This window comes from Saimiri boliviensis, chromosome 4 (genome assembly GCF_048565385.1).
Source record: "Saimiri boliviensis isolate mSaiBol1 chromosome 4, mSaiBol1.pri, whole genome shotgun sequence".
Lineage (NCBI taxonomy): Eukaryota > Metazoa > Chordata > Mammalia > Primates > Cebidae > Saimiri > Saimiri boliviensis.
In genome coordinates, this window is record NC_133452.1 from 130,525,724 (window position 1) to 130,553,653 (window position 27,930).

The window sequence follows — 27,930 nt, forward strand, 5'->3', positions numbered from 1 at the left end:
ATCCCCAAATCATGCCCCTTTCCCCCCTGCTCTCTGTGGAAATATTGTCTTCCATAAAAGTGGTCCCTGGTGCCAAAAAGACTGGGGACTGCTGCCAGATACACTCTGCTCCCACACGTGCATAGTCTCCCCCATTAGCAACATCTTCCACCAGAGTGGTACATTTGCTACAATTTATGAACTTACATTGGCACATCATTATCACCCAAAGTCCATAGTTTACATTAACTCTTGCTCCTGTTGTACATTCTGTGGATTTGAACAAATGCATAAAGACATTTTTCACCATTGTGGTATTGAACAGAATAGTTTTATTGCCCTAAAAATCCTCTGTGCTCTGTGATGGACATTTTCATGATCATCACTGGCTCAGATTCCCTGTGCTTACTGATTCCCAGTCTGCATTTTAAATCATTTTCTCCTTGAACTTTCTTCACCTTCTCCTCAAAGTAAACATGCGTAAACATCTGCTGCATATGATATACCTTGAATAAACACTTCTGGGCCATAAGGAGGGAATATATCCCTTCTAAGAGAGTTGAAAACAGAAGGTCAAATGTTACAACTTCTCATCCTAAGAGTTCTCTTAGCAATTCAATCTCAGCCTTTCTCATTGTGGAGAAAGATAAATATCCTTCAATTATCATACAAAAAGAAATTTGCTCATAGTTCTACATTTGAATCTCCTAAATCATTAAGGGGCTGCGAAAAACAAAAGGAATTTTCCTACAATATAATCCATTCTTTAAAATAAATTAATTTTAAGTATAACCACAATGTTTTCTTATGTATTTATAGATTATGTGTAAGGCATTGACTATATATCAAGATTATTCAAATTCCATCAATAATTTTGTAAGGAAAATTATTACTCCTACATTGTGGATGAGAAAATAAGGCCAGAATGTTGGATACTTTACCCATTTATAAAGTTTACAATACTAGCTGCAAAGTACTGAGTCCTGGATTTGGATTTAGGGTTCTTTGCACCAAACTATACTGTATCAATTATTGCATTAATGTTTTTCTCTTTTTCTCCAATTAAAATGTAAACTTACTGATGCAGGTAGCAGGGATAGGAATATCCTCACGGATTTCATAGCTATTTAGAGCCATGAGGTCACTGCTGACCCATTTCCTCCGGGAGAGCTTCTGCTAGGAGATGGTGAATCCAGTGGAGGACACAGCACCCACAGCTGCTCCCACATTGTCTCAACTGTGTTGTTCTTCCTAGGGTTTCTCTCCTAAGCTCACACTTTCCTCAGCCAGGAGGAATGAGCTGAAAGGGCTGGGAATTTCTGAGAATATTGGTGGTGTTTTTTATCGGCATGTTTCTTAGAAACATCCTGCAGCCGTATTCACTATACTGTCTCCTTCATGCCAGGGTGGCACAGGAAAAGCTACATGTTCTCTAGCAAAGCCTCACTCAGGAGGTGAGGGAGACTGTACCTCTATTCAGGGCTCCTAGATATGTCTGTGGCCTCTACTCCCATCCCTTCTCCCATTGTCAGTAACCCTATGTGAGGAGTAAGTATTTGATCCTTTTCAGATACCCACATTACTGTCTTATTCTAATGTTTTTCTGACTTCCATTTCTTTTCCTGCCTAAAGAATTTTTATTTCCTCAAGGTGAGGATGGGAGAGGAAGGCTTCTACTGTCACCATTCTTCACAAAATTTAAGTTTTGAGAATAAATTTTTACTTCTGATATTTTTTAGATTCAAAGATACTTTATCCTAACTTATTTCTCTGTCACACTTTAAAAAACCATATTGAAATTAGTACAAACTCACTTTTTGGTTTTAAAATTTTTGCTTTAACAATTCTGAACCAAGGGCAGAGGGTATCCATTAACTTCATTGTTGCCTGAATTGAGGGGTGGGTGGCAGTGCCAAGGGTGGAAACACATGGAAGAAAGAAGAATTAACATCAGCTAAGAAATCAATATATTATCAGGCTATAATGTACTTGGTTGCTTCTGTGTTACTGGACATAAAATATGACCTGGGAAATGAGATTAAATAGGCTTGAAACATAAGAGTCTCCCAATTCTTAGCCATGCTTTCAGTCAGCCCTGGATGAAAGATTGAAAAATTTGGCATAGATTTCATAAAGGGAAATTATTGCTTCCATGGAGATTTTAGATTGAGGTTACTGAGGAATTAGGCAGCTGAGTGGCTTACCCCAGGCATCTCTTAGTAGGTAACATTTGAGAAAAGAAAAAAAAAATCAGGAGGAAAGAATTCAAAGGCATTTGTGAGCTCTGAGGAGATACAGCAGCTGAAGTCCCAGAGAACAGGTGAGAGGAAAACCATTTTGAGGAGAAAAGGGATATGATAAATCAGGCCAGAAAACCGTGCTAGGTCACCTAGCAAGTCGATTCTTCTGCTCCTGTAGATGGTGATGCACCTGCAATAGGACAGACATGAGAAGGATGGCTCCGAGGGGGCTCCTGTGTCACGATCATGCCGCTTCCCAATTCCCCTATGACTTTCAACCACATTCGTGTCCACAGCCTCCTCCCACTTTCCTTCCTCTCATACTGCGGCTTCAGCTCTAACCAATCTCAATCTTACCTCCCCTTCCAGGATGGGACTCACAAGGGCCCTTGGCGTCTGGAAGCACCAGCTAAACGCAGGCCTCGGATGATGAAGACAGTGCCCACCACAATGCCCACGAAGCCCACAGACAACCCCAGGGCACAGACCACAGATTCTGTGAACTCTGACACAGAGGGTGAAATCTCAGGCTCTGTGGAAATGAAATTGTTGAGGTCAGAATGCAGAGTGTGCTTATGTGCATGTGCGGGATGGGATGGGGTGGAGGGTTGACTCTGCAGAGACTCGAGGCCCCCCTGGCTTAGAGAGGAGAGTTAAATCTATCATTAATACCCATGAACCCATGAAGTGGCAGGCCTGCTCCCACTCTGTGGAGTGTAGTAGTTTCATTTTCAATAAATCTCTGCTTTTGTTGCTCTAATCTTTCAAAAAAAAAAAAAAAAAGAGTGGGGGGAACCCCGAATCCCATGAAGTGTGGAAAACAAGTTCAGGATATATGAGTAAAAGGCAGGAAGTTCTGAACTCGACAGACAAGAAAGCATCAAAAAGTGGTGGAACGCATACTTACCCCAGTGTTTCAGAAAAGGCTCCTCCAGGCCCCAGTGCTCCACCTTGCAGTCATAAATCTCATCTTCAGAAGGGAGGAAGGTGAGGTAACTGATCTTGAAGAAGGAATGATCACTCTTGGAGAGGAAGCTGGTCTCAGAAACACCTTCTGTGACTGAGTGCCCATTGCTCAACCATGTGATGTTGACCACGGGAGGAAAGATGTTGTCTACAAGGCAGATGAGGGTGTTGGGCCGACCCAGTGCCACAGGAGACTTGGAAAACACTGTGACCTCAGGAACCTCTGTGGTGAGGAAACAGCATTGATGTGAAGTGTGAATAGCTCTTCCCTGAGGTTCTGCATTGTGTCCTGGAAGAGCCCTCCTACCAGCGTTTCTTCTGCTGCTGGTCAAAGAGGTCTTATTTAACTTCTGCTTGGGAACAATGATACATTGCCTCTGCTTATTCTTGTTCCCTTCTCTCTGTGGGCATGTTCAATACAGTAGGAGGTTGATGAGACCTCTCCTAGAAGGATTTAATGAATGCATAATGGAAAGACCCTTGTATTACAGGGGGATATGTAATTTTAGAGAAGGGAGATGATAAAATTTCAGCAATTGCCATGAGGAGATCTGGAAACCTCTTGGAAAGAAAATAATGAAACTTGGTATGAAGGGATAGATTCAGTACAGAGAGGCGGAATGGTGGGCACATACCATTGATAGCAGCGGTAGAGTTGGAGCGTTTAATCAGGATGTCCAAGTTGTGTTTCGTCACAGCGATGTTTGTCAGTGCGCCCTGCGGGTCAAAACTTGTAAATGTGCTGAACACAGGCAATCGCCAGACAGTCTCCTTTTTCCCTAGGTCGACGTAGAACTCCTCATCTCCATCAAATTCATGGGTGAACTGGCCAGAGGGACCATAAGACTGGTACAAGTTTACACCGTAAGAGGCAACGTGGTCAGCTGGTGAGTGACGGTGATAAACAAGAAAGTGGAGAAGAGGGGAAGAAAGAACCTGAATACGAAAATGATGGAAGAAGCTGACTTTCAAATATTATTGGTTTCATCTTTGGTACAGTCTGTGGACATTCCCAGCCCCTGCTTCCTCCCCTCTTTGTGTTGGTAGTTCCGTTAAAATTGTGATTTTCCTCCCACTGTAATGTGCGCTGCACAAGGGTAGAACATTGCATGTCAAATTTTTACTATATTCTGAGTGCCTGGCACCTCATGGACTTGTGATTAAATAATGTTATTGAACAAAAGAAAAAATGAATGAGTTATCATAGTATTTAGCTTTCATAGTCAGAGATTAGATTTACTTCCTTCTGCTTCCTAAGTTTTATCTTTCACTTAATTCTTTCATCAGTTAATAACAAATTAATTATATTTCCTTTCCTCTGAGGACTGGCTTAGAACAGAACACTCTACACAGAGATCTTTCTGAAAAAAGAAAAAAAAAAAAAGGAAAAGTATGCAGAATCTTATTAATTTAGAATAGTTTCTACTAACAACTGCAAGGTATAGGAAAGAGTCTAACAAGATTGGTAATAACATTATAAAATATACAATAAATAAAAAAATGCCTCCTTCTAAGATCTCTGTTTTGTTAATAGTAATGATCCTTCAAGGACAGCAACTGTTTCTGCTGAAATGAGAAGTGGAAGCTCTACTAGTTTTTGGACTTCTGTCATTCCCCTCCACCATTTTTGTTTTTTTTCCTGAGGGAGGTTACTATGGGTTTTGACTCAACACGTACATTCACTTGAGGACGCAGGTAAATTAAACCCTTTTTCCTCTATTGGGTGGTGTGCTTGTCTGAGGATGCCAGAGCAGAATGGCAGCCATGCAGCACAACTTCAGCGAAATGAGCCTAAGTGGACATTCTTGTCAAGATATATGTAAGCCTTTTCCGTTGTAACTTTCCTTCCTTCCCCGCCTTCTGAGCATCTACAAGGGTTAGACAAGCAGAAGATGTATAAAACACCAGTCAGACATTGTCTACTATCAAGAAACCAACTGAGTAGTGGAAGAGTCAGGTAGGTAAGGGAGCAAATACAATATACTGTGGTGAGTTCTGTGAGGAGGATGTCGACAGCCTTACATTCCAACATCCTTCACAAGTATCTGTCAAGCAAACCAAACTACATTGTTCTTTCATGTTCCTTGCCCTTTGCAGTGGTCTGTTCTTTTTCTCCCTAAAGTGAAATTATCTTTTAGGGCCTCCTGGAGAAATCCTAAAATTCATCTTTGAGGTCTCTGCTTAGTTAACAACTTTGTAGCTAAGTCTGCTCATCAACATGTTTTTGATCACATTATGACCTCTAACCCCTGCATCTCAGTGTCTGGATCTCCAAGTTTGTCTGTTCCTCTTCCAGCTCACCTTCTTCCCTAGCCACCATGACTGCCCTGGTGGGTCTTAGCAGGCTATCAGCAAAGCCTCCTTATCCTTGCAATAAACCTCGACTCCTTGTTCAAACATGAATATATGCAGAATATATACAATCCTTCTTTTCATCTGGTACTTGTTTTGGGTGCTGAGTTTTCCTGGAGGACCATCATCCTGCTGGCCCAGCTGGAACCAAGTCAATTATACAGATTCCACCTCTGCTGATTCCACTCCCCTCCTTAGCAATAGCTTTCTGCCTTCCTGCACCCCATACTGTTTCTATCACTAGAATGAGTACCCTTTGCAGGGAAGATAGCATGACTTTTCATCTTTGAATTGTTAAAACTTAGCTCACTTTGTGCTCAAATGTGTATATTAAATGATAGTTGCTATATTTGAGGACCACATGGATTTTGGAGAAGACTGACAGGCACACAGGTAGCAGAACCATACGAAGGCCAGGATCAGCTATGATCAGGGCTGCATTCTGAATTGTGAGCCCCGAGTACTCTTGCTTTTGGGGGTCCCTTTCTACATAAAAATATGAAAAATTATATTATATGACTGAATTGGTATAAAACAATATAATCCAGGCTGAATTAAGAGTTAAAATATTTTTTTTAGGCTCTAAAATTTCATCTTCTAAAAAAAAAATAAAAGGACTCAAAACATTCTCATGTACCTTTACAGTGTGAGAGGTTCCCTGCACTGCCCACACTGTGCCTAATGGATGAGTTAAGCCTGACCAGGACGCTCTGGCATGAGGTTGAAGAAAGAAAATTTTGAATAAAGAAGCCAAGTGCTCTGGAGAAGCAGGTGAAACTTCTACTGCCAAGCAAAATCAGAATGGGAACAGCCATGGTTAATAAGTTTGGAGTACTGTAGGAGATTGGTCAGGGTGGTGGGAGAAGCTATAGCAAAAGATGCAAACCTTCTTAAAAGGTTGGAAGGTTTTGCAAAGCTTCAAGACAGAATAAGCTGAAGAGAGCTGTTCTCATATCCTAAGGCAGAGAGCAAGGAGTAGGTAACAAGGGAGTGTAAAGATATTCACTATTGGTGGGAATGTAAATTAATTCAACCATTGTGGAAGACAGTGTGGTGATTCCTCAAGGACCTAAAAATAGAAATCCCATTTGACCCAGCAATCCCATTACTGGGTATACATCCAAAGGATTATAAATCATTCTACTATAAGGACACATGCACACGAATGTTCATTGCAGCACTGTTTACAATAGCAAAGACCTGGAACCAACCCAAATGCCCAATGATGATAGACTGGATAGGGAAAATGTGGTACATATACACCATGGAATATTACGCAGCCATAAAAAATGATGAGTTCACGTCCTTTGTAGGGACATGGATGAACCTGGAAACCATCATTCTCAGCAAATTGACACAAGAGCAGAAAATCAAACACCACATATTCTCACTCATAGGCAGGTGTTGAACAATGAGAACACATGGACACAGGGAGGGGAGCACTAAACACTGGGGTCCGTTGGGGGGAAATGGGGGAGGGATGGAGGGGTGGGGATGTGGGAAGAGTTAGCATGGGGAGAAATGACAGATACAGGTGAGGGGAAGGAAGGCAGCAAACCACACTGCCATGTGTGTACCTATGCAACAATCTTGCATGTTCTTCACATGTACCCCAAAACCGAAAATGCAATAAAAAAAAAGATATCTATCTATGTAAGTTTATTTATGTTGTCCAGAAACCAAGCTTTTCTCTCAGGAGACTGCTCCCTGCAAAGGAGCTGACAATGTTAATTACACACAGATTGTGTTGGCTCCAGGCTTTTGGCATTGTATCTGTACTGAATAAAAGCAAAGAGCTCCAGCTTGTCGAGACTCCTGCTCACTCTCCAGCAGTCCCCTAGCTGCTCTCGTGCAAAATACCTGTGTCTGAGTGTTGCTTCCATCTGTCACTCAGCCAGTGTCTGCAAGAACAGACTTGGAAGCTGGTGCCCTGCGTGAGGAAAACAAATCTGAAGAGACTGCACAGTCAGCAAGTCATTGGTGCCCACTCGGGATTTCCAAGTTTGGGGGAATATTCAAGCTAGGGTTTCATCATAGGACAACAGTTATCCGTTCAACAGAACAGTATATAAAAGTATTGAGGGGCCGGGGGCGGTGGCTCAAGCCTGTAATTCCGGCACTTTGGGAGGCCGAGGCAGGTGGATCACGAGGTCAAGAGATCGAGACCATCCTGGTCAACATGGTGAAACCCCGTCTCTACTAAAAATACAAAAAAAAAAAAAAAAATTAGCTGGGCATGGTGGCGTGTGCCTGTAATCCCAGCTACTCAGGAGGCTGAGGCAGGAGAATTGCCTGAACCCAGGAGGCGGAGGTTGCGGTGAGCCGAGATCGCGCCATTGCACTCCAGCCTGGGTAACGAGCGAAACTCTGTCAAAAAAAAAAAAAAAAAAAAAAAAAGTATTGAAACAGCAGCTTAAAGCTAGTAGAGCCTCAATTTCAAAGGTTCAATTAAGGAACCCCTAATGCAAACTGTCGTTTCCCCAAACCCATGGTTCCCAGAAGAAGGCACGCTGGACATAGAGCTCTGGGAACAAGTGGGGAGAAATCTTAAAAGATAAAATGCAGCCGGGCGCGGTGGCTCAAGCCTGTAATCCCAGCACTTTGGGAGGCTGAGGCGGGCGGATCACGAGGTCAAGAGATCGAGACCATCCTGGTCAACATGGTGAAACCCCGTCTCTACTAAAAACACAAAAAATTAGCTGGGCATGGTGGTGCGTGCCTGTAATCCCAGCTACTCAGGAGGCTGAGGCAGGGGAATTGCCTGAACCCAGGAGGCGGAGGTTGCGGTGAGCCGAGATCGCGCCATTGCACTCCAGCCTGGGTAACAAGAGCGAAACTCCGTCTCAAAAAAAAAAAAAAAAAAAAAAAAAAGATAAAATGCACAAGGCCAATGGGTCCCAGTAACATCTTTAACATTAAGGGCCTTAGTCAGGGCTGCTTTGACCCCGCTCTACAGAGAAGGGCCTAAAAAGGGAAGGGAGGAGGAACCATCACCTACTTTACTGCCTCCTCCTTCTCCCTCAGCCCCACAGTTATCTGGTTAAGATACGAAAGAGGAAATGGAAATTTTCCCTGAGCCCCCTCCCCTAATAAATTGGAAAAAAGACAAGGGATATACTACAGCTGTGGAACCCCGTCTTGGGCAAGTGGCATTAGAAGGGGAGCTCTTAGCCCACCTAGTAATGCAAGATTGACAAGGCAATCAGGAACCCATTTCTTGTAATGCTGATAAAGAGATAAGAAAAAGCATTAGAGAAACAGAGCTGCTAGCTTATTTATGAAAAGATTAACTGAAGCCACAGTAGACAACTTCCATGTGACCGCATGGGACTGGTCAGTGCTAGCTAAGACAACTTTAGAGCCCAATCAACGCCTCCTCTGGAAGGCAGAATATGATGAGTTGTACCAACAACGAGCCAACCAGAATCAATTGGCCTGGCCAGGCATAACAGCCACTATGCTCCAGGGGAGGGGTCCCTATGTCGATGTACAACAACAATTAAGTTTTGCTCCCCTAGCCTATGCACAAGTGTCTTTGTGAACTCTCAGGGCTTGGGACCGAATTCCTGAAGGTGGACTTCAACAGAGATCTTTTATAAATGTTCAACAAGGGCCTCAGGAGCTATTTGTTGAATTTATCAGTTGGTTAACCCAGGCAATTAAGAGACAAATTAGTCATGCCCAGGCTGCTGATATCTTATTGCCACTATTGACTTATGAAAATGCTAATGTAGACTGCCAACAGGCAATGCAGGCAATCAGAGGAAAAGCAGCTACAGTTGAGGAATTTATATGAGCATGTCAACTGGTAGGAACTGAAATACACAAAGCCAAGATATTCTCTATGGTATTAAAGCCTCCTAAAGGGAGAACACCTCTAATTATTTTTTATGTGTAAAGCCAGGTCATATGAAACAGGAATGTCTCAATAGTAGAGACCAAGGTAACTCAGGAAAAGAACTCCCTTCTATATGCCCCTGATGTAAAAAGGGGAAACACTGGGAAAATCAATGCAAGTCCAGGTTGATAAAAATGGCAACCCCCCTAAGTAATTAGGCAGGAAACTTCATGAGGAGCCTTCCCCAGGCCCTGCTCCAAACTGGGGCAATGCCAGCCACTTTTCTTGATCAGATAAAAGCCCACAGTCCTTTCTCTCAGATCAGCCACCTCTGGGAGCACAGGACTGGATTTAGTTTGACCCAAATAACTAGTGCTAAAAGAAGGAGAAGACCTTAAAGGGGTTGCAACAGGGATCTGGGGCCCACTGCCTCTGGGAACAGTTGGATTGGTCCTAGGGCAATTAAGCCTATCCAGTAGAGGAATCAATGTGCTCACCAGGATAATTCATAGTGATTATCAAGGTAAGATATTAGTTATGACAGAATTAAAGGCATACATATGATTCCACCTAAATCTAAAATAGCTCAGTTACTACTCTTACCATTCTGGGTTCTCAATGCCCAGCGAAAGGAAAGGGGAAGGGGAAGTTTTGGAAGCAAGGGAGCCGCAGGAGTATTTTGGAGCCAATTAATCACTGATCAGAGATGCATTATTACCTTAAAAATTGGAAATCAAAATTTTACTGGCTTATTGGACACAGGGGTGGACATTTTAATTATTAGTGATCAAAACTGGCCAGAAACTTGGTGCTGGGTCATTCAGAAACAAAAATTGTTGGCATCAGGGAAGTGCACACAGCCAAGCAGAGTGTGTGAGCCCTAACATGTTGCAATTTGGAAGGAAGAAAAGCCTCTAATCATGCCCCTTCTTGTCCTTTGAGGACAGGACCTACCTTTGAGGACAGAACCTAATTAGCTCAATGGGGGGTCACTCTAAAGAACCCTTTCTAATAACGGCCACTGTTGTGATTCCTCCCTACCCCTGATGTGGCTCTCTCAAGATCCTATTTGGGTAGAACAGTGGCCTTTAAAAAAAGAGAAATTACGAGCCCATGAATTAGTTGAGGAACAATTAAGAGCTGGCCGTATAGAACCATCAAACAGCCCTTGGAATTCACCCATTTTCATCATTCCCAAAACGTCTGGGAAATGGAGACTTTTGCATGACTTACAAGCTATCAATGCTAATTTGCAACTTATGGGGCCTCTTCAACCAGGGCTCCCTTTCCTTGCAGTGATTCCTCGAGATTGGCCTCTAGTCATTATTGACTTAAAAGACGGCTTTTATACTATTTCCTTTGCAAAATAGGACAGAGAAAAATTTGCATTTACAATATCAGCTATCAATAATGCAAGGCCAGCTCACCAATTGCATTGGAAAGTACTTCTTCAAGAAATGCTGTACAATTCTACCATGTGTCAGTATCATGTAAATCAGGCTTTGCTCCCCAGTAGAAAAGAATTTCTTAATTGCAAGATTATCCATTTTATGGATGACATTTTACTAGCAGTCCCAATGCAGCCAGTACTTTTGAGTTTATATGCCTCTGTCGTAAAGAATACACAGTTAAGAGGTTTAATCATAACACTTGAAAAAGTACAGATGACTTCCCCTTGGAAATATCTTGAATACATACTAACCTCTTGGTCAGTAAGACCTCAAAAGGTTTAATTAATTACTAGCAACTTACACACCTTAAATGATTATCAAAAATTACTGGATGATGTTAATTGACTTCACCACACCTTGGGCATAACTACTGATAAATTACAGGAAGCACAGATTAATTATTACAGAACCTGTTTTCTATCCTACAGGGCAATACAGCCCTGGAGTCCCCCAGGTATTTAACCTCTGCAGCAAAAAAGGAAATTGAGGAAATAGAGCAAGCTATTTCTCAGAGGCAACTAGATCTCATAGATCCACGGTATTCAGTCCAATTGTTTGCTTTTCCTACTAAACATTCCCCAACAGGATTAATAGGACAGATGGCCCCAGGGCTGCAGTTCCTAGACTGGGTTTTTTGTTCACATACTGGGACTAAATACTATCTTCCTATATCCAGCTAGTCAGTAAAGTCATCTATACAGGCCACAGATGATGCAACCATCTTTTTCTTTCTGTTTCTCTTTCTTGCTTTCTTGTTGTTCTTTCTCTTTCTCTTTCTTTTTTCCCTCCCTCCCTTCTTCCCTTCCTTCCTTCCTCTCTTTCTTTTTGAGACAGGGTGTCTCTCTGTTACCCATGCAGCCTCTATCTCCTGTACTCAAGCAGTTTTTCCACTGCAGCCTTCTGAGTAGCTGGGACCACAAATATGCAGCACTATGCCTGACTAATTTTTAGTTTTTTTTTATTTTTGGTAGAGATGAGGCCTTGCTATGTTGCCTGGACTGGTCTCAAACACGTGGGCTCAAATGATCCTCGTGCCTCAGCCTCCCAAAGTGCTGGGATCACAGGCATGAGCTACCATGTCTGGCCCACTTTTCTTTTTGTAGGACTTCATTAGATGAGGTGAAGAACAGGTAATTTGGGTTGATAATTTGAGAATAATATGATTTAATTTACCAAGTTTTCTTACCACAAATTATCAGTTTTAAAATAAAAGGATTCCTTATTTTGCTAAATAAATGTGAAGCTATATCTGTAATAAAAATATGTAAAAAAAAAAGGTTGACATGCATGTTTCCATGATTTACAAAGCTTATCTACACGCTGATTTTATTTGATTATTTGTGAGGTGACATGGATGAGGCAGCTGAGGGTAAGTGAGGACCATGTGGTGAGACGATTGCTGAAGGCATTCAGCCTGCTGGACTCCTCTACCCACTCCCCACCTGTGCCAGTTCCTATGTGGAAATGTGAGCAAGTCTGAGAGAAAGAAGAAGGTATTTTTCTTAATATCTATAGAGTATATTACTAATGGAACTATTTACCCCAAGATCTACTACAGGAGACAAACAAAAGCTTCAAAAGTTGTTCAGAGAAATTTGAGAGTGACACTTCACAAATTATTAATAACAAAAAGTTCTCTGCGGATGGAAACCTCGCCAATTTTTGAGACAATCATGATGGAATGACATAGAAACCTCCAGGCTGTAGTCACTGAAAGGGTTATAAACAGAATAGCGTCCTTAGTGAACGTCAACAGCATAGATAACAAAAAGAGTAGGTTGGGGCTCTGGTTTCCTGAAGGAGGAACAGACATGATTTTTAAATTTCTTAATACTGAAGGGGCCCTCGGGAAATCTCAACAATTTCTCTACAAATCACTTTCTCTCTTTTCCTTCAATTTCCTGCTTTTCAGCTTCAGAGAACATCCTTCACTCATGCACTCACCCACAATGTCTTCACCTCCACAGGGGCTCATCATGGTGGTCAGTATGAGGGCCCCCAGCATCAGAGCTTTGTTTAGGATCATCCTCTTCCCAAGACAGCCTCAGCAGTTGCTGTTCTGAGTTGTAGAGTAATTGTGAGGACCTCAAGAAAAGGAAATCTGAAGACACTAAAACCAAACAGCTTAGAGTAATTGAGCCAGCCAAAGCCAGATCAGGTTTTGGCCAACTGGAAAAATCCCCTATGATGACCCTTCAGTTGCTAGTTGAAGAGTTTGTATTAATAGCCCTGGAAGATATACACATACCAGGCAGCAAATCACCATGACATGTGTAACAATCCTGCAAGATCTGCACATGTACCCCAGAACTTAAAGTATATTTAAAAAAGTAGCCCTGGAAGATCTCAGGGAAATCCCCTGGTTGTGATGCTGCCTCTGCTCAGAGTGGACTTGAGGAAATGTTCTGTGAATAGAGGGAGGACACTAAATTGGAATCTTTTCTGGTGTGTGCATATCTGCCAGTGGCAAGAGGGGTGGGCATTTCTTTCTTTTTTTCTTTTTCCTTTTTTTTTTTTTTTTTCTTTTGAGACTGCTCACTCTGTCACTCAGGCTGGAGTGCAATGGTGTGGTCTTGGCTCACTGCAACCTCCATCTCCTGGGTTCAAGTGATTCTCCCACCTCCACCTCCCGAGTAGCTGGGACTAAAGGTGCCTGCCACCACTCCCAGGTAATTTTTGTATTTTTAGTAGGAAGAGGATTTCACTACATTGACCAGGCTGGTCTTGAACTCCTGACCTCATGATCTGCCCTCCTCAGTTTCCCAAAGTGCTGGAATTACAGGCATGAGCCATTGTGTCTGGCCAGGGGTGGGCATTTCTGCACAGCCTCATGGATAGATGAGGCCATCAATTATATGGCATCTTTCAGGTGTTTCTGAAATTTTTCCCTGAGTTGGTTTCCCTCCCTGGCAGTCCCCCTCCCCTCCCCTTTTTCTGGTTCCTGTGTGTAGGTTAGCTGTTTTGCTTTTTGCTTCCACAGGGCATATGGAATTCTCCAAATATTAAGCTGACCCCAGCTACCTAGAGATCTCTGCTGGTGGTAGTCAAGCAGTACCTTTGCCTTTTCTACTTGCATAAATCCAGTTGGGTAAGTTCTTCTCAAGCTCTCAAAAGATCCAGGTGTTGCCAGGGCAATAAAAAGGGGTTATAATGTCAGATGGTGCTGTCTACAGTAATTGTATGAGATTTTATACAGTTTCTCTTTGAGTTGAGTAATCCTTATGTTCTGTGTTTTGGTGCTTTTTGAGTATGTTTAAAGGAAATTTAGGAACATTAATTACATTTAAAAAGCTTTGGCTGGCTCAATTACTGTAAGAATTTTTAAAAATTAAGAATGTTAAGTCAAAAGTTGAGGGTAGAATCAGTAGAATTGCATTGACTTAGAAAAATTGTTTTCTTTTCTTAAACTACCATTTAAAAAATTGTTATCTACCATATTAAAATTCCAGATATGTGCAAAGGACTAAAGATTGAGCTAAAGTTAGCCATTAGAGGGAAACTTATTGTTTATTTTCAGATGAATATGTTTTCCATATGTGGTAGAAACCATGAGTTAATGGAAGTTTTGTTTAGAATCAATCTGTCCTTAATAAATGGCCTTCTGAGATTCTCAGCACTATTTTACCTCCCAGTGGCAAAGACTGTAAAAAAAAAGGGTGAAACAAACAAACAAAAAATGTACAGATATCTGAGAGCTGCCTGGATGAAATTAATAAGGCCTTGGGGTTTCTAGGAGCTAGCCTGTCATTCCTGGGTGGTTTTGGTTTTCCTGTTGAAGATAAAGGATTTCATAGAACATCAGAATCAGACAGCTACTCTGTGAGCATGATGGATTGAGATGGAACACTAGAAGGCTCAGTCATCATGTCTGAAGCCAGACAAAACACGAATATTGTCCAAACCACAAAAATGACCAGGCACATCTCTCTCGGCAGTGATTTCTGCTTTTTTACCAATTACATCTGTAGCCTCAGGATGGTCTTATCTCCCTCTAAGTAGGATTTATGAAGCTACCCAATCATAGCATTTCCACTCCAACCTTCCACCTTCTGTCAGAATCCAATTAAAAGCAAAATCCCTCTTTCTTAAATCCTCCCCAAAATCACCTAAAACAAGTACAGACCTTACAGTTGATTAATGGTCAATTTTATGTGTCAGCTAGACTGTGATCCCCAGTTATTCAATCAAACACTAATAATCTAGTTGTTACTGTGAAGATATTTTGTAGATATCATTAAAGTTCATAATCAGTTGATGTCAAGAATTTATCCTAGAAAAACTGGGTGAGCTTAATCTAAGCTGTTGAAAAGCTGAAGAGCAGAGCTGAAATTTCTCTGAGGAAACAGAAATTCCACTCTGGACAGTGTGTCAGCCTGTGCTGAGACCCCCAGCCTGCCCTTCCTGACAGCCACCTCCCAGTGGATCTTGGACTTGCCTAGTCCACCTCCACAGCTGGAACAATTAATTCCTTGCATCATTCTCTTAACATACGTATTCTCCTGGTTCTACTTCTTTGGTTCCAACAATCTCTTACTTAGGGGCTGCATGATTCCCCATGGTGAGTTTTATCCATCATTGCAATAAACAATAAAGCCAACTTGTCCATTCAAGGGTCTGCTCCTGCTGGTCTTTGGCTGGTGGCATTGATGGTACCTTATTAGGCAGTTATGAGGAATGTACATATACTGCACTTGGAATGAAAAATTCCTAGGACTCTTTACATGTGTTTGTCATATTTTAATATCATCCTCATTTTCCAAGGAGGACATTAAAGCCCAGAGAGTTGAAGGACTTTTTCCAGGGTCACACAGCTGGTAAGTAGTACAGATGCAATGCTGTGGGGCAAGCCATAGGTCCTTGTGACGGGTGATGGATGAGGGTCTCCTGTGTGGATTCAGAATTCAGTGCCTTAACATGACTCGGAGAGATATCTGACCGTATAGGTCCTGCCATTGTGAACGAAGAGGGTTTTTGAGGTCCCACATAAGATGTGCTCCATTTACCACTCAATATCTTTCTTGCTGTGTAGAGAATAGCATGCTTTTTTCTTTTTTCCTGTATCCAGACTTACCTGCTTTGTATCTCATGGAAATTCCTCAGGATTTTGGCAAATGAACAAAATGTTTTGAGATGCTACTCCAGAATCTCACCTATTAACATTATAGTTTAAATAACTCAACTCCAATTAAGAAGTTAGGGTGTTAAATGTGAGATTAGGATTGTATCTTGGATGGGAAGTTGAGGGTGCTGTTTCAGATCTCACATCTTGTGGGGTGAAGGGAAAGTCCAAGCAAGGCAAAGTCATTGAGGAGATAATAGATGCCCTTTCTATCTTTGACCTGGTTTCTCTCTCTCCTCTTCCTGCTTCATCCAGCCATAACACAGTGGACCTTTTCCCAGTTGCTTCTGTCTTCAGGTCATAATTTCAATGTAAGGTAAAATAATAAGTAAATGAAACTCAGAAGAACAGTATAGCATTTTAACAAAAGCTAATTTGTTACCTTTTTCTAGTAGAAAGAGAAAAGGTCTTCATAAATTAACAGTGGCAACAAAATTTGGAGTTCAAAATACTACTTTGTTCAACAATTTTCTTAGAAAGCACTTACTGATATGCCATTGATTCCATAACTAATAGCAATGGGATGTGCCATTGTAATTAACATCATTAAGAGGAGCCCTCCAAGAAATTAGGTAGAATTTATGTTAGTTCTAATAAACAGTTATAATATTCTGCGATAGCATTAGGAGAAATAACTAATGTAGAAGACGTGTTGACTGGGTATAGCAAACCGCCATGGCATGTGTATCTGTATGTAATGAACCTGTATATTCTGCACATGTACCCCAGCACTTAAAGTATAGTAATAACAATAATAATAATGAAAAGAATTTAGGTAGAATTTTTGTTAATTCTAATAAACAGTTATAACATTCTCTAAGATTCTGTGTATTTTAAAATTCTTTTAGTCTGACATTACGCACTGGTGAAGTTTTACTCTGAAGGCAAAGACTTCTATCTTGGAGTAGTTAAAGGTGCTTCACAATAAAACAAGAGTCCAATGAAGCAAAGTAAGAAGAATATAGATTTTGTAATAAGATAAAGATGCATTCCATGATGCTTTATATTTTATCAGCTTTATCACCTTGGGCAAGCCACTCAAAATACCTGAGCCTTAAGGTTATTTTCCATAAAACAGAAGGAAAATCATTAGATGATATTTAATATGGTAAAATGACACAATAGATGAGTACAGATTATAAAGTTAAATAGAGTCCAGTGTATGACACATAGCAACTACTCCTGAGTAGTAGATGCCACATAAAGACAAATATTAATAATGATAATGATAATAACATCATGCCTTTGGCTGGGAAAGCCTATCAGTTTTTCCTCAATCATTTAACCTTCTCCCAGTGGCACTCCAGGCATGTGGGAGCCTGTGAACCCCAGGCTCCAAGTACTAAGATCTTGCTGAAAAGCAGAATTTCTTTGAAAACTGTTTATCTGTCACATTTTTCTAGGTAACAATGTACTCCGAAACTTCATGACTTCAAATATTGATTTAATTATCTCCTCATGACTCTGTAAGACAAATTGTGCTAGATCCACCTGGGTGGTCTTCGTGTGCTGGGCAGGTTCAGCTCTTCTCAGGTGGGCTCCCTCACATCTCTGTAGCATCAATAAGTTTGGCAAGGATAGGGGGCCTCTCTCCATCTGTGTGGGCTCATTATTCGGCAGGCTGACTGAGGCCTATCACAGGTAATAGAGAGCTCCCCTGCGCAAGACAGAAATAGCAGGTGTCTTAAGCGGAAACTTAAAACTCACATCACTTCCAGCACATTCTATTATTCAAAGCAATCATCATACTAGCTCACATCAAGAGGTGGGTTAACAGATTACATTTCTTGACAGAATGGGCTACAAATAATTTGTAGCTATTTTTGCAACCTGTCACAAATATCCTCTGGCTTTTAGCGATATGTAAATGAATTTGATGTGTGAGCATTGGAGAGTCCCCATATTTGAAATAAATTCCACCCACTCACCTGCAAGTCAAGATCTTATCTTTACTAGTTGGCATTGAAAGCACAGCAACACTTTCTCAAGGGAGACTTCAACTAAGAACTGTTGAATTCCAATATGAAAAAGGTGCTATGATTTACTCTTATAGACAACTTTATGGAGTTTTGTGGATGAAAATACAGAAATATGGAGAATTGTAAGTAATCTCTTATGATTGCTAAGCTCATATTTTGCTACAAAGTCCTGTATGCTGATATCCAGTCAAATGGTCTCTCACAATAATAAAATTAATGAAGCAGAGGAAACTTATGAAAACGTTTGTTATTTAATATCATTTCTGCCAATTCTTTGTTAGCAACAACTCCTATGTGTATAAACTCGTTGTTTTAAACAACTCTCTTGAATAAGCTGCACAATTAAAAGTAATACGAGGAAAGATTGCTTTGTGATGATCTTCTACTGAAAAACATGCAGAAGTGTAGGGTCCAGCCCTGCAGGGTCCCGTGAGTCCGTCTCTGCAGATATGGAGACAGGAAACTATGGAGAGAAAAGACACAAGACATTGAGAAAGAGAAAACAGAGTTTGGACCCAGGGGTCCACTGTCAACCAAAGTGCAGAGACCTGCAGTGGCCCCAAGTGCCTGGACACTCTGACTTTTATTGAGTACAAAGCAGGGGGCAGGGTAGGAAGGGTGAGGTAATGGTGGTCAGTGATAGGGTCAGGTAAATCCTATGTCTTGGAGATAGGGGCCCAAGACTTTGAAGAAGCTGAGGTGAAGAGAAAACCTAAGGTGTCAGCACTTTTTTCATACTTGTCAAGAAATAACAAGGTCACTAAGATTTATGTTACTATTACTAATTCTTCTAAGAAAAAGAGGAACCATATGCAGAAGCAGAACTTGAAAGTAGACATGGAACGTGACCGCTGAAGCACAGCACCACATAAAGACAAATTGAGTCCCCGGCTGTCTGTGGGTCTCCCTGACAGCGGTCAGGCCTACCACAAGAGCTTGGAAGAGCTGAGTTTTCTTCTCACTGCCCCGAGGAAGGAAACGTCTCAGCCATCTTGGATGTCTCCTTCCCTGGCTGGCTAAACAGCAGGTGCTTTCACAGCGCTGACACTGTTGTACATCCGAGGCATCCTCCAGCAGCCCTATGCGGGTGTGACAGAGGACTTAGAGCATCTTGCCTTAGGGTCACCTCTTTTCCAATGCCACTTCAGTCCCACACTTCTTGACCTGAGTATTATTAGTAAGACTTAGTAAGATTAAAGATTATATGATTATATAGATGTATATGTTTATGATTACATATGAATAGCTATATGATTATTTTATGATTATATATAGGAATAACTATATAACTATATCTCTAATTCTTTTCTAATTCTACATTTATATGAGAATATGCTGAGGCTTCAGACCCTTGCCTTGGCTCTTGCAGGGTTTCTCCCCCACACAAAATTACCTTCATGTCCAGATCTATCTTCTCCATAGCTCCAGAGTACTCTACAGCTTAACAGAATAGGTTATTTTATGAAGACTTTGCAGAGACTATGATACGTCATTAATAAATATTTGTTGACTTGAACTGAAATTCTTAATCATCTGGATCAGTTTACAGAACTGTCTGGAGACTGATATTCCTCATGTCCAGTAGTGATTAATTCTCTTCCCAGGAACTCCCCAGTCCTAATGTACATATTGTAAACATTTTTTGAATAGATTTTTTAATTCACTTATTTATTTTTAGAGATGGGGTCTCACTGTGTTGCTCAGGCTGGCCTCAAACTCCTGGGCCCAAGTGATCTCTCCACCTTGGTCTTCCAAGTAGCTGGGACTACAGGTGCATAGCACCCCACCTGGCTATACAGATACCTTTACTTAGCATTAGTCATTAAACAAATGACAAATAATTTTTTAATAAAAACTTTAAAAGCAAGTGCTGCCCAAAGCAATATATAGATGCAATGCTGTTTCCATTAAAAACTACCATTGAGATTCTTTACAGAACTAGAGAGAGCCTGAATAGCCAAGGCAATCCTGAGCAAAAAGAACAAAGCTGGAGACATCATGCTACCTGACTTTATACTATAGGGCTACAGTAACCAGAACAGCATGATACTGGTACAAGAACAGACGCATAAACCAATGGAGCAGAATAGAGAACCCAGAAATAAAACCACACACCTAGAACAATCTGATCTTCAACAAACCTGATAAAAAACAAGCAACATTTTTGCTTGTTTATTGAATAAGATTTCCTGTTCAATAAATGGTGCTGGGATAACTGGCTAGCCATATGCAGAAGGTTGAAACTGGAACCCTTCCTAACACCATATACAAAATCAACTTAAGATGGATTAAAGACCTCAATGTAAAACCCAAAACTATAGAAACCCTGGAAGACAACTTAGGCAATACTATTCAGGATGTAGGCATGGGCAAAGATTTCATGATGAAGATGCCAAAAGCAATTGCAACAAAAGCAAAAAGTGACAAATGGGGTCTAATTAAACTAAAGAGCTTCTGCATAGCAAAAGAAACTATCAGCAGAGTGAACAGACAACATAGACAATGGGAGAAAATTTCTGTAAAGTATGCATCCAACAAAGGTCTAATATCCAGCATCTCTAAGAAACTTAAACAAATGTACAAGAAAAAAACAAACAATTCCATAAAATTGGGCAAAGAGCATGAATGGATACTTCTCAAAAGAAGACATACATGTGGCCAAAAATCATATGAAAAACAGCTCAACATCCCTGATTATTAGAGAAATGCAAAGCAAGACCACAGTGAGATACCATCTCACACCAGTCAGAATGGCTATCATTAAAAAGCCAAAATATAACAAAACTGGTGAGGCTGTGGAGAAAAAGAAACATTTATACACTATTAGCAAGAGTGTAAATTAGTTCAACCGTTGTGGAAGACAGTGTGACAATACCTCAAGGACCCAAAGCCATTCATACCATTTGATCCAGTAATCCCATTCCTGGCTGTATACCCAAAGGAATATAAATTGTTCTATTACAAAGACACATGCACATGTATGCTCACTGCAGCACATTCATAATAGCAAAGACATGGAATCAACCTACATACCCATCAATGATAGACCGGATAAAGAAAATGTGGTACATATACACCATGGAATACAATGCAGCCATAAAAAAGAATGAGATCATGCTCTTTGCAGGACATGGATGAAGCTGGAGATCATTATCCTTAGCAGACTAATGCAAGAACAGAAAACCAAATACTGCATTTGTTCTTACTTACATAATAAGTTCTTACTTATGAGTGGGAGCCAAACTATGATAACACATGGACACATAGAGGGGAACCACACACACTAGGACCTGTTGAAGAGTAGCATGTGAGAGGAGGGAAAGGATCGGGAAAAATTACAATTGGGTACTGTGCGTAATACCTGGTGATGAAATAATCTGTAAAATAAACTTCCATGATGCGTGTTTACCTATGTAACAGATCCAAATATGTATCCTTGAACTTAAAATGAAAGTTTAAAAAATGCTCTAAAATGAGGTTTCTCAACCTGAGAACCATTAATGTTTTGAGCCAGATGATAATTTTTTTTTTTTTTTTTTTTTTTTTTTTTTTTTTTTTTTTTTTTTTTTTTAGGAGGCTGTCATGTGTGGTGTAGGACTTTTAACAGCATCCCTGGCCTCTATTCAATATGTGCCAGTAGCACCCTCCCCAGTTATGGCAACAAAAACTATCTCCAGACATTGTCAAGTGTTACTTGGGGGGAAAATTGCTCCCTTTTAAGAATCATTTTGGAGGGATCACAAGATGGCTAAATAAGAGGCAGCTCTGAAAAGCAGCTCCCAGCGAGAGAGATGCAGAAGTGGAGTGGTCTCCACAATACCAAATAAGGTACTAGGTTCATTTTGTGGGTCTGGCTGGACAGCGGATATAAACCAAATAGGGCAAGTTGAGGCAAGGTGGGGCACTGCCCCACCCAGGAGGTGCATGCAACAAACTGGAGGATTGGGGATCTCCCCCTCTGGGACTTCGGTTCTGATACAGCACTCCACTTAAGCCCTCTACAACCCACAGAACAGGAGATCTTTGCCGGGATGAAAAGCCTCAGTGAGCTGCCTCAATAGGGCAGAACAGCAACTTTGGCTGGCACCGGGTCTGTCAGTACAGATCTAGGTGGAAGCACTGGCCAACGTGAAAGCCAGAAAGCTGGCTGGATGGAGCTACCTGTTCCCTAGAAAGAAGGGGAACTGAAAGTAGGGAAACAGCCCATGTGGCAGGACGGGTCTCCCCTGTACGAAACCCAGCAGGCTAAAAACTCTCACTCCAGAGTTTCACATCCAGAACATCAGTTAGAGAGCGACCAGGAATAATCAAGCTTGGTGGGGGGAAGGGCACCCACCATTGCAGAAGCTGGCCTAATTTTCCTGAGTAAATAAAACATGCAGCAGGTCCACAGAATCCATGGCAGCCTGGCAGTGCCTCTGCAGGCAGACAAAGGAAAGGCTGCCTCCCCAAGCAGCTACCTGAGATCAAAACTGTATAAATCTTAAAATGGGAAGAAACCAGCCCAAGAAGAATGAAACCATAAAAATCAGAATACCTCTCCCCAACCACGAGATCACAACTCCTCACCAGCAAGGGAACAAAGCTGGATGGAGAATGAATTTGATGAATTGACAGAAGCAGGCTTCAGAAGGTGAATAAAAGGGATAGAACTCTCTGAGTTGAAGGAACATGTTCTATACCAATGCAAAGAAACTATAAACCTTGAAAAAAGGTTAGATGAAATGCTAACTAGAATAACCAGCTTAGAGAAGAACATAAATGACTTGATGGCACTGGAAAACACAGCACAAGAACTTTGTGAAGCATATACAAGTTTCAATAGCTGAATAGATCAAGCAGAAGAAAGGATATCAGAGATTGAAGATCAACTCAATGAAATAAAAGGAGAAGGTAAGAAAAGAGAACAAAGAGTGAAAAGAAATGAACAAAGCCTTCAAGAAATATGGAATTATGTGAAAAGATCTAATCTAAGCTTGATTGGTGTACTGGAAGATGATGGGGAGAATGAATCTAAATTGGAAAACACTCTTTAGGATATTATCCAGGAGAACCTCCCCAATCTAGCAAGGCAGGCCAACATTCAAATACAGGAAATACAGAGAACACCACAAGAATATTCCTCTAGAATAGCAACCCCAAGGCACATAATTGTCAGATTCACTGGGGTTGAAATGAAGGATAAAATCCTAAAGGCAGCCAGAGAGAAAGGTTCGGTCACCCACAAAGGGAAGCCCATCAGACTCACAGTGGATGTCTTGGCAGAAAGCCTACAAGGTAGAAGAGAGTGGGGACCAATATTCAACATCCTTAAAGAAAAGAACTTTCAACCTAGAATTTCATATCCAGCCAAACTAAGCTTTATAAATGATGGAGAAATAAAATCCTTTACAGACAAGCGATTGCTGAGAGATTTTGTCACTATGCCCTACAAAAGCTCCTGAAGAAAGCACTAAATACAGAAAGGGAAAACCAGTACCAGACACTGCAAAAAAGAACCAAATGGTAAAGGCCAATGACACAATGAAGAAATTATGCCAACCAAAGGGCAAAACAACTAACCAGTAATAAAATGGCAGGATCGAATTCACACATAAAAATATTAACCTTAAATGTAAATGGACTAAATGCCCCACTCAAAAGAAACAGACTAGCAAATTGGATAAAAAGCCAAGAACCATTGGTGTGCTGTATTCAGGAGAACTATCTCACATGCAAAGACACACATAGACTCAAAATAAAGGGATGGAAGAAGATTTACCAAGCAAATGGAGAGAAGAAAAAAAAAAAAAAAACAGGGGTGGCAATCCTAGCCTCTGATAAAATGGACTTTAAGCCAACAAAAATCAAAGGAGAAAAAGAAGGGCATTACATAATGGTAAAAGGATCAATACAACAAGAAGAGCTAACTATTCTAAATATATATGCACCCAATACAGGAGCACCCAAATACATAAAGCAAGTCCTTAACAGCCTACAAAGAGACTTAGACTCCTGCACAATAGTAGTGGGAGACCTTAACACTCCACTGTCAGTATTAGACAGATCAATGAGACAGAAAATCAACAAGGAAATCCAGGACTTGAACGCAGATCTGGACCAAGCGAACTTAATAGACATTTACAGAACTTTAAACCCCAAATCCACAGAATATACATTCTTCTCAGCACCACATTGCACTTAGTCTAAAATCGACCACATAATTGGAAGTAAATCACTCCTGAGAAAATGCAAAAGAAAGGAAACCATAACAGTCTCTCAGACCACAGCTCAATCAAATCAGAACTCAGGACTAAGAAACTAACTCAAAACTGCACAACTTCAGGGCCGGGCGCGGTGGCTCAAGCCTGTAATCCCAGCACTTTGGGAGGCCGAGGCGGGTGGATCACGAGGTCGAGAGATCGAGACCATCCTGGTCGACATGGTGAAACCCCGTCTCTACTAAAAATACAAAAAATTAGCTGGGCATGGTGGCTCATGCCTGTAATCCCAGCTACTCAGGAGGCTGAGGCAGGAGAATTGCCTGAACCCAGAAGGCGGAGGTTGCAGTGAGCCGAGATCGCGCCATTGCACTCTAGCCTGGGTAACAAGAGCGAAACTCCGTCTCAAAAACAACAACAACAACAAAAAACAAACAAACAACAACAAAAAAAAAACAAAACAAAAAAAAAAACTGCACAACTTCATGGAAAATGAACAACTGGCTCCTCAATGTCGACTGGATAAACAATGAAATGAAGGCAAAGATAAAGATGTTCTTTGAAACCAACAAGAATGAAGACACAATGTACCGAAATCTCTCGGACACATTTAAAGCAGTGTCTAGAGGGAAATTCATAGCAATAAATGCCCACATGAGGAGAAAGGAAAGGTCTAAAATCGACACCTTATCATCAAAATTGAAAGAGTTAGAGGAGCAAGATCAAAAAACCTCAAAAGCTAGCAGAAGACAAGAAATAAGTAAGATCAGAGCAGAAGTGAAGGAGATAAGAGACACAAAAAATCCGTCTAAAAATCAACAAATCTAGGAGTTGGTTTTTTGAAAAGATCAACAAAATAGATAGATTGCTAGCCAGACTAATAAAAAATAAAAGAGAGAAAAATAAAATAGCTGCAATAAAAAATGATAAAGGGGATATCACTACTGATGCCACAGAAATACAAACTACCATCAGAGATTACTACAAACAACTCTAGGCACATAAACCAGTAAATCTGGAAGAAATGGATAAATTTCTGGACACTTGCAATCTCCCAAGACTAAACCAGGAAGAAGGGGAAGAAGTTGAAACCCTGAATAGATCAACAAGGGCTGAAGTTGAGGCAGCAATTAGTAGCCTACCAACCAAAAAAAAGCCCAGGTCCAGATAGGTTTACAGATGAATTATACCAGATGTACAAAGAAGAGCTGGTAGTATTCCTTCTGAAACAATTCAAAACAATAAAAAAAGAGTGAATCCTTCCCAACCCATTTTAATAGACCAACATCATCCAACACCAAAACCAGGCAGAAACGCAACTAAAAAAGAAAACTTCAGGCCAATATCTGTGATGAACGTTGTTGCAAAAATCTTCAATAAAATACTGGCAGACAGAATGCAACAACAAATCAAAAAGCTTATTCATCATGATCAAGTAGGCTTCATTCCAGGGATGCAAGCCTGGTTCAACATACACAAGTCTATAAATGTAATCCATCACATAAACATAACCAAAGACAAAAAACACATGATTATCTCAATAGATGCAGAGAAGGCCTTTGACAAAATTCAACAGTCCTTTATTCTAAAAACTCTCGGTAAACCAGGTGTCAATGGAAAGTATCACAAAATAATAAAAGCTATTTATGAGAAACCCATAGCTAATATCATATTGAATGGGCAAAAACTGGAAGCATTCCCTTTGAAATCTGGCACAAGGAAGGATGCCCTCTATCACCACTCCTATTCAATATAGTATTGGAAGTTCTAGCCAGAGCAATCAGGCAAGAAAAAGAAATAAAGGCATTCAATCAGGAAAAGAGGAAGCCAAATTGTCTCTGTTTGCAGATGACATGATTGTATATTTAGAAGACCCCATCATCTCAGCCCAAAATCCCCTGAAACTGAGAAGCAATTTCAGCAAAGTCTCAGAATACAAAATCAATGTGCAGAAATAACAAGCATTTCTGTACACCAATAACAGAGAGCCAAATCAAAAGTGAACTCCCATTCACAATTGCTACAAAGAGAATAAAATACCTAGGAATACAACTAATGAAGGGTGTAAAGGACCTCTTCAAGGAGAACTACAAACCATTGCTCAATGAAATAAGACGGGACACAAACAGATGGAAAAACGTTCCGTGCTCATGGTTGGGAAGAATTAGCATCGTGAAAATGGCCATAGTGCCAAAAGTAATTTATAGATTCAATGCTATACCCATCAAGCTACCAATGACCTTCTTCGCAGAAGTGGAAAAAGCCACTTCAAATCTCATGTGGAACCAAAAGAGAGCCCACATAACCAAAACAATCCTAAGCAAGAACAAAGCTGGAGGCATCATGCTGCCTGACTTCAAACTATACTACAACAATTGCATAATGAATAACAGAAATTTGGAGTATACTAATCTATGATAGATTAGAACATAGATTATACATATATGTAAAATTCTAGGACAATAATCCAAAAAAAGCAAAAAATGATTTTAAAAATAAATATTTCATAGAATTAATAGAAATATCTAGCAAAAATAATTCTACCACATTAATAAATACATTAAATATAACTGGTCCAGACAGACCAATTAGGTGATAGAGAAGAACACATTGAATAAAAGTGGCATATTGAACTATAACCTATGAGCACCCCATTTTAAATATAAAGACATACCTTCATTAAAAGTAAAAACAAGGGAAATACATAGCATGTGAAAGAAATCGAAAGAAAGTCAGAATGATTATGTGAATACTAGACAAAGTAGAAATTGGAGTGAGAAATATTAATTGGGATAGAGACAGACATTACTTATTGATAAAGGATTGTTTCTCCAAAGAGATATAACTACCTTTTTTTTTTTTTTTTGAGATGGAGTCTCGCCCTGTTGTCCAGGCTGGAATGCAAGGGTGGGATCTTAGCTCACTGCATTCTCCACCTCATGGGTTCAAGTGATTCTCCTGCCTCAGCCTCCAAAGTAGCTGGGATTACAGGTGCACTCCACCATGCCCGGCTAATTTTTTTTATATCTTTAGTAGAGATGGGGTTTCACCATGTTGGCCAGACTGGTCTCGAACTCCTGACCTCATGATCCTCTTGCTTTGACCTCCCAAAGTGCTGGGATTACAGCCGTGAGCCACTGCTCCCAGTCGGTGTGTAAAACATTTTAACAATACAATTCATGTTTGAAAACCCACAAATTTGTGCTCTTACTGTGTTTTATAAACCAATTGATTGCAGCTTTTGGTACAGTGTATTATAGCAAATTTATGTTAGCTTTGAACCCCTAGGAAACAAGATCTGTAGAATAATGCATAATCTTGAAGAATGCTTTGCACAATTGCAGCAGAGTAAGTTTTTGATGCATTTATATGTCCCCAAAGGAATAAATGTTATCTTTTTCAAGGCAGGATGTAATTCCCTTATTTCTACCATCACCTCCAAAATGGGTACAAAAGGTTATTTTCAGAGTTGTTAAAAGATTAAATGAGATCATTGAAAAATGGCTAACCAGAGCTTGGAACTATTGATTCTCTTTTTCGTCATTGTCCCTGCACTTTCTTCTTATAACCAGCAGGAGGGGAGATGACCCTTAATCAATCTCTTTCTTCTTTCTTTTCCGTTTTCTCCCTACCACAGATTTTCATTTTCTACCAGTGATGACATCCTAGCATTACAGCAATTTTCTTTTCATTTAGTCCTGGACAGGGACTTTCCACCTATGTCTGAAAAAGAACAAGTATCCTGATTCACACTCTACACCCATTAAGCATGCTTGCTCTTACTTGAAAGGGGGAGAGGTTTTGGT

At 40.6% G+C, this 27,930-nt stretch overlaps 1 protein-coding gene across 1 annotated transcript; it reads right to left on the minus strand.

Moving 5' to 3' along the window:
• Positions 1–800: 800 nt before the first annotated feature.
• On the minus strand, positions 801–12,923 carry LOC101054155 (HLA class II histocompatibility antigen, DQ alpha 1 chain-like). Its single transcript, XM_003926402.3, has 5 exons — positions 12,771–12,923; positions 3,821–4,069; positions 3,127–3,408; positions 2,577–2,751; positions 801–2,409 (listed from the first exon to the last, which is right to left on the minus strand). The coding sequence occupies exons 1-4, from the start codon at positions 12,850–12,852 to the stop codon at positions 2,597–2,599; spliced, it is 768 nt and encodes a 255-aa protein (XP_003926451.1). The 5' UTR covers positions 12,853–12,923; the 3' UTR covers positions 801–2,409; positions 2,577–2,596.
• Between the last annotated feature and the right edge of the window lie 15,007 nt (positions 12,924–27,930).

Excerpts from the sequence above, each read along its gene's own strand:
- LOC101054155 (XM_003926402.3), bottom strand. The coding sequence starts at position 12,852 with ATGATCCTAAACAAAGCTCTGATGCTGGGGGCCCTCATACTGACCACC. Across the intron at positions 3,409-3,820 it reads CTCTACCGCTGCTATCAATG|AGGTTCCTGAGGTCACAGTG; the intron begins GTATGTGCCCAC and ends TCCTCACCACAG. Across the intron at positions 2,752-3,126 it reads GCCTTTTCTGAAACACTGGG|AGCCTGAGATTTCACCCTCT; the intron begins GTAAGTATGCGT and ends TCATTTCCACAG.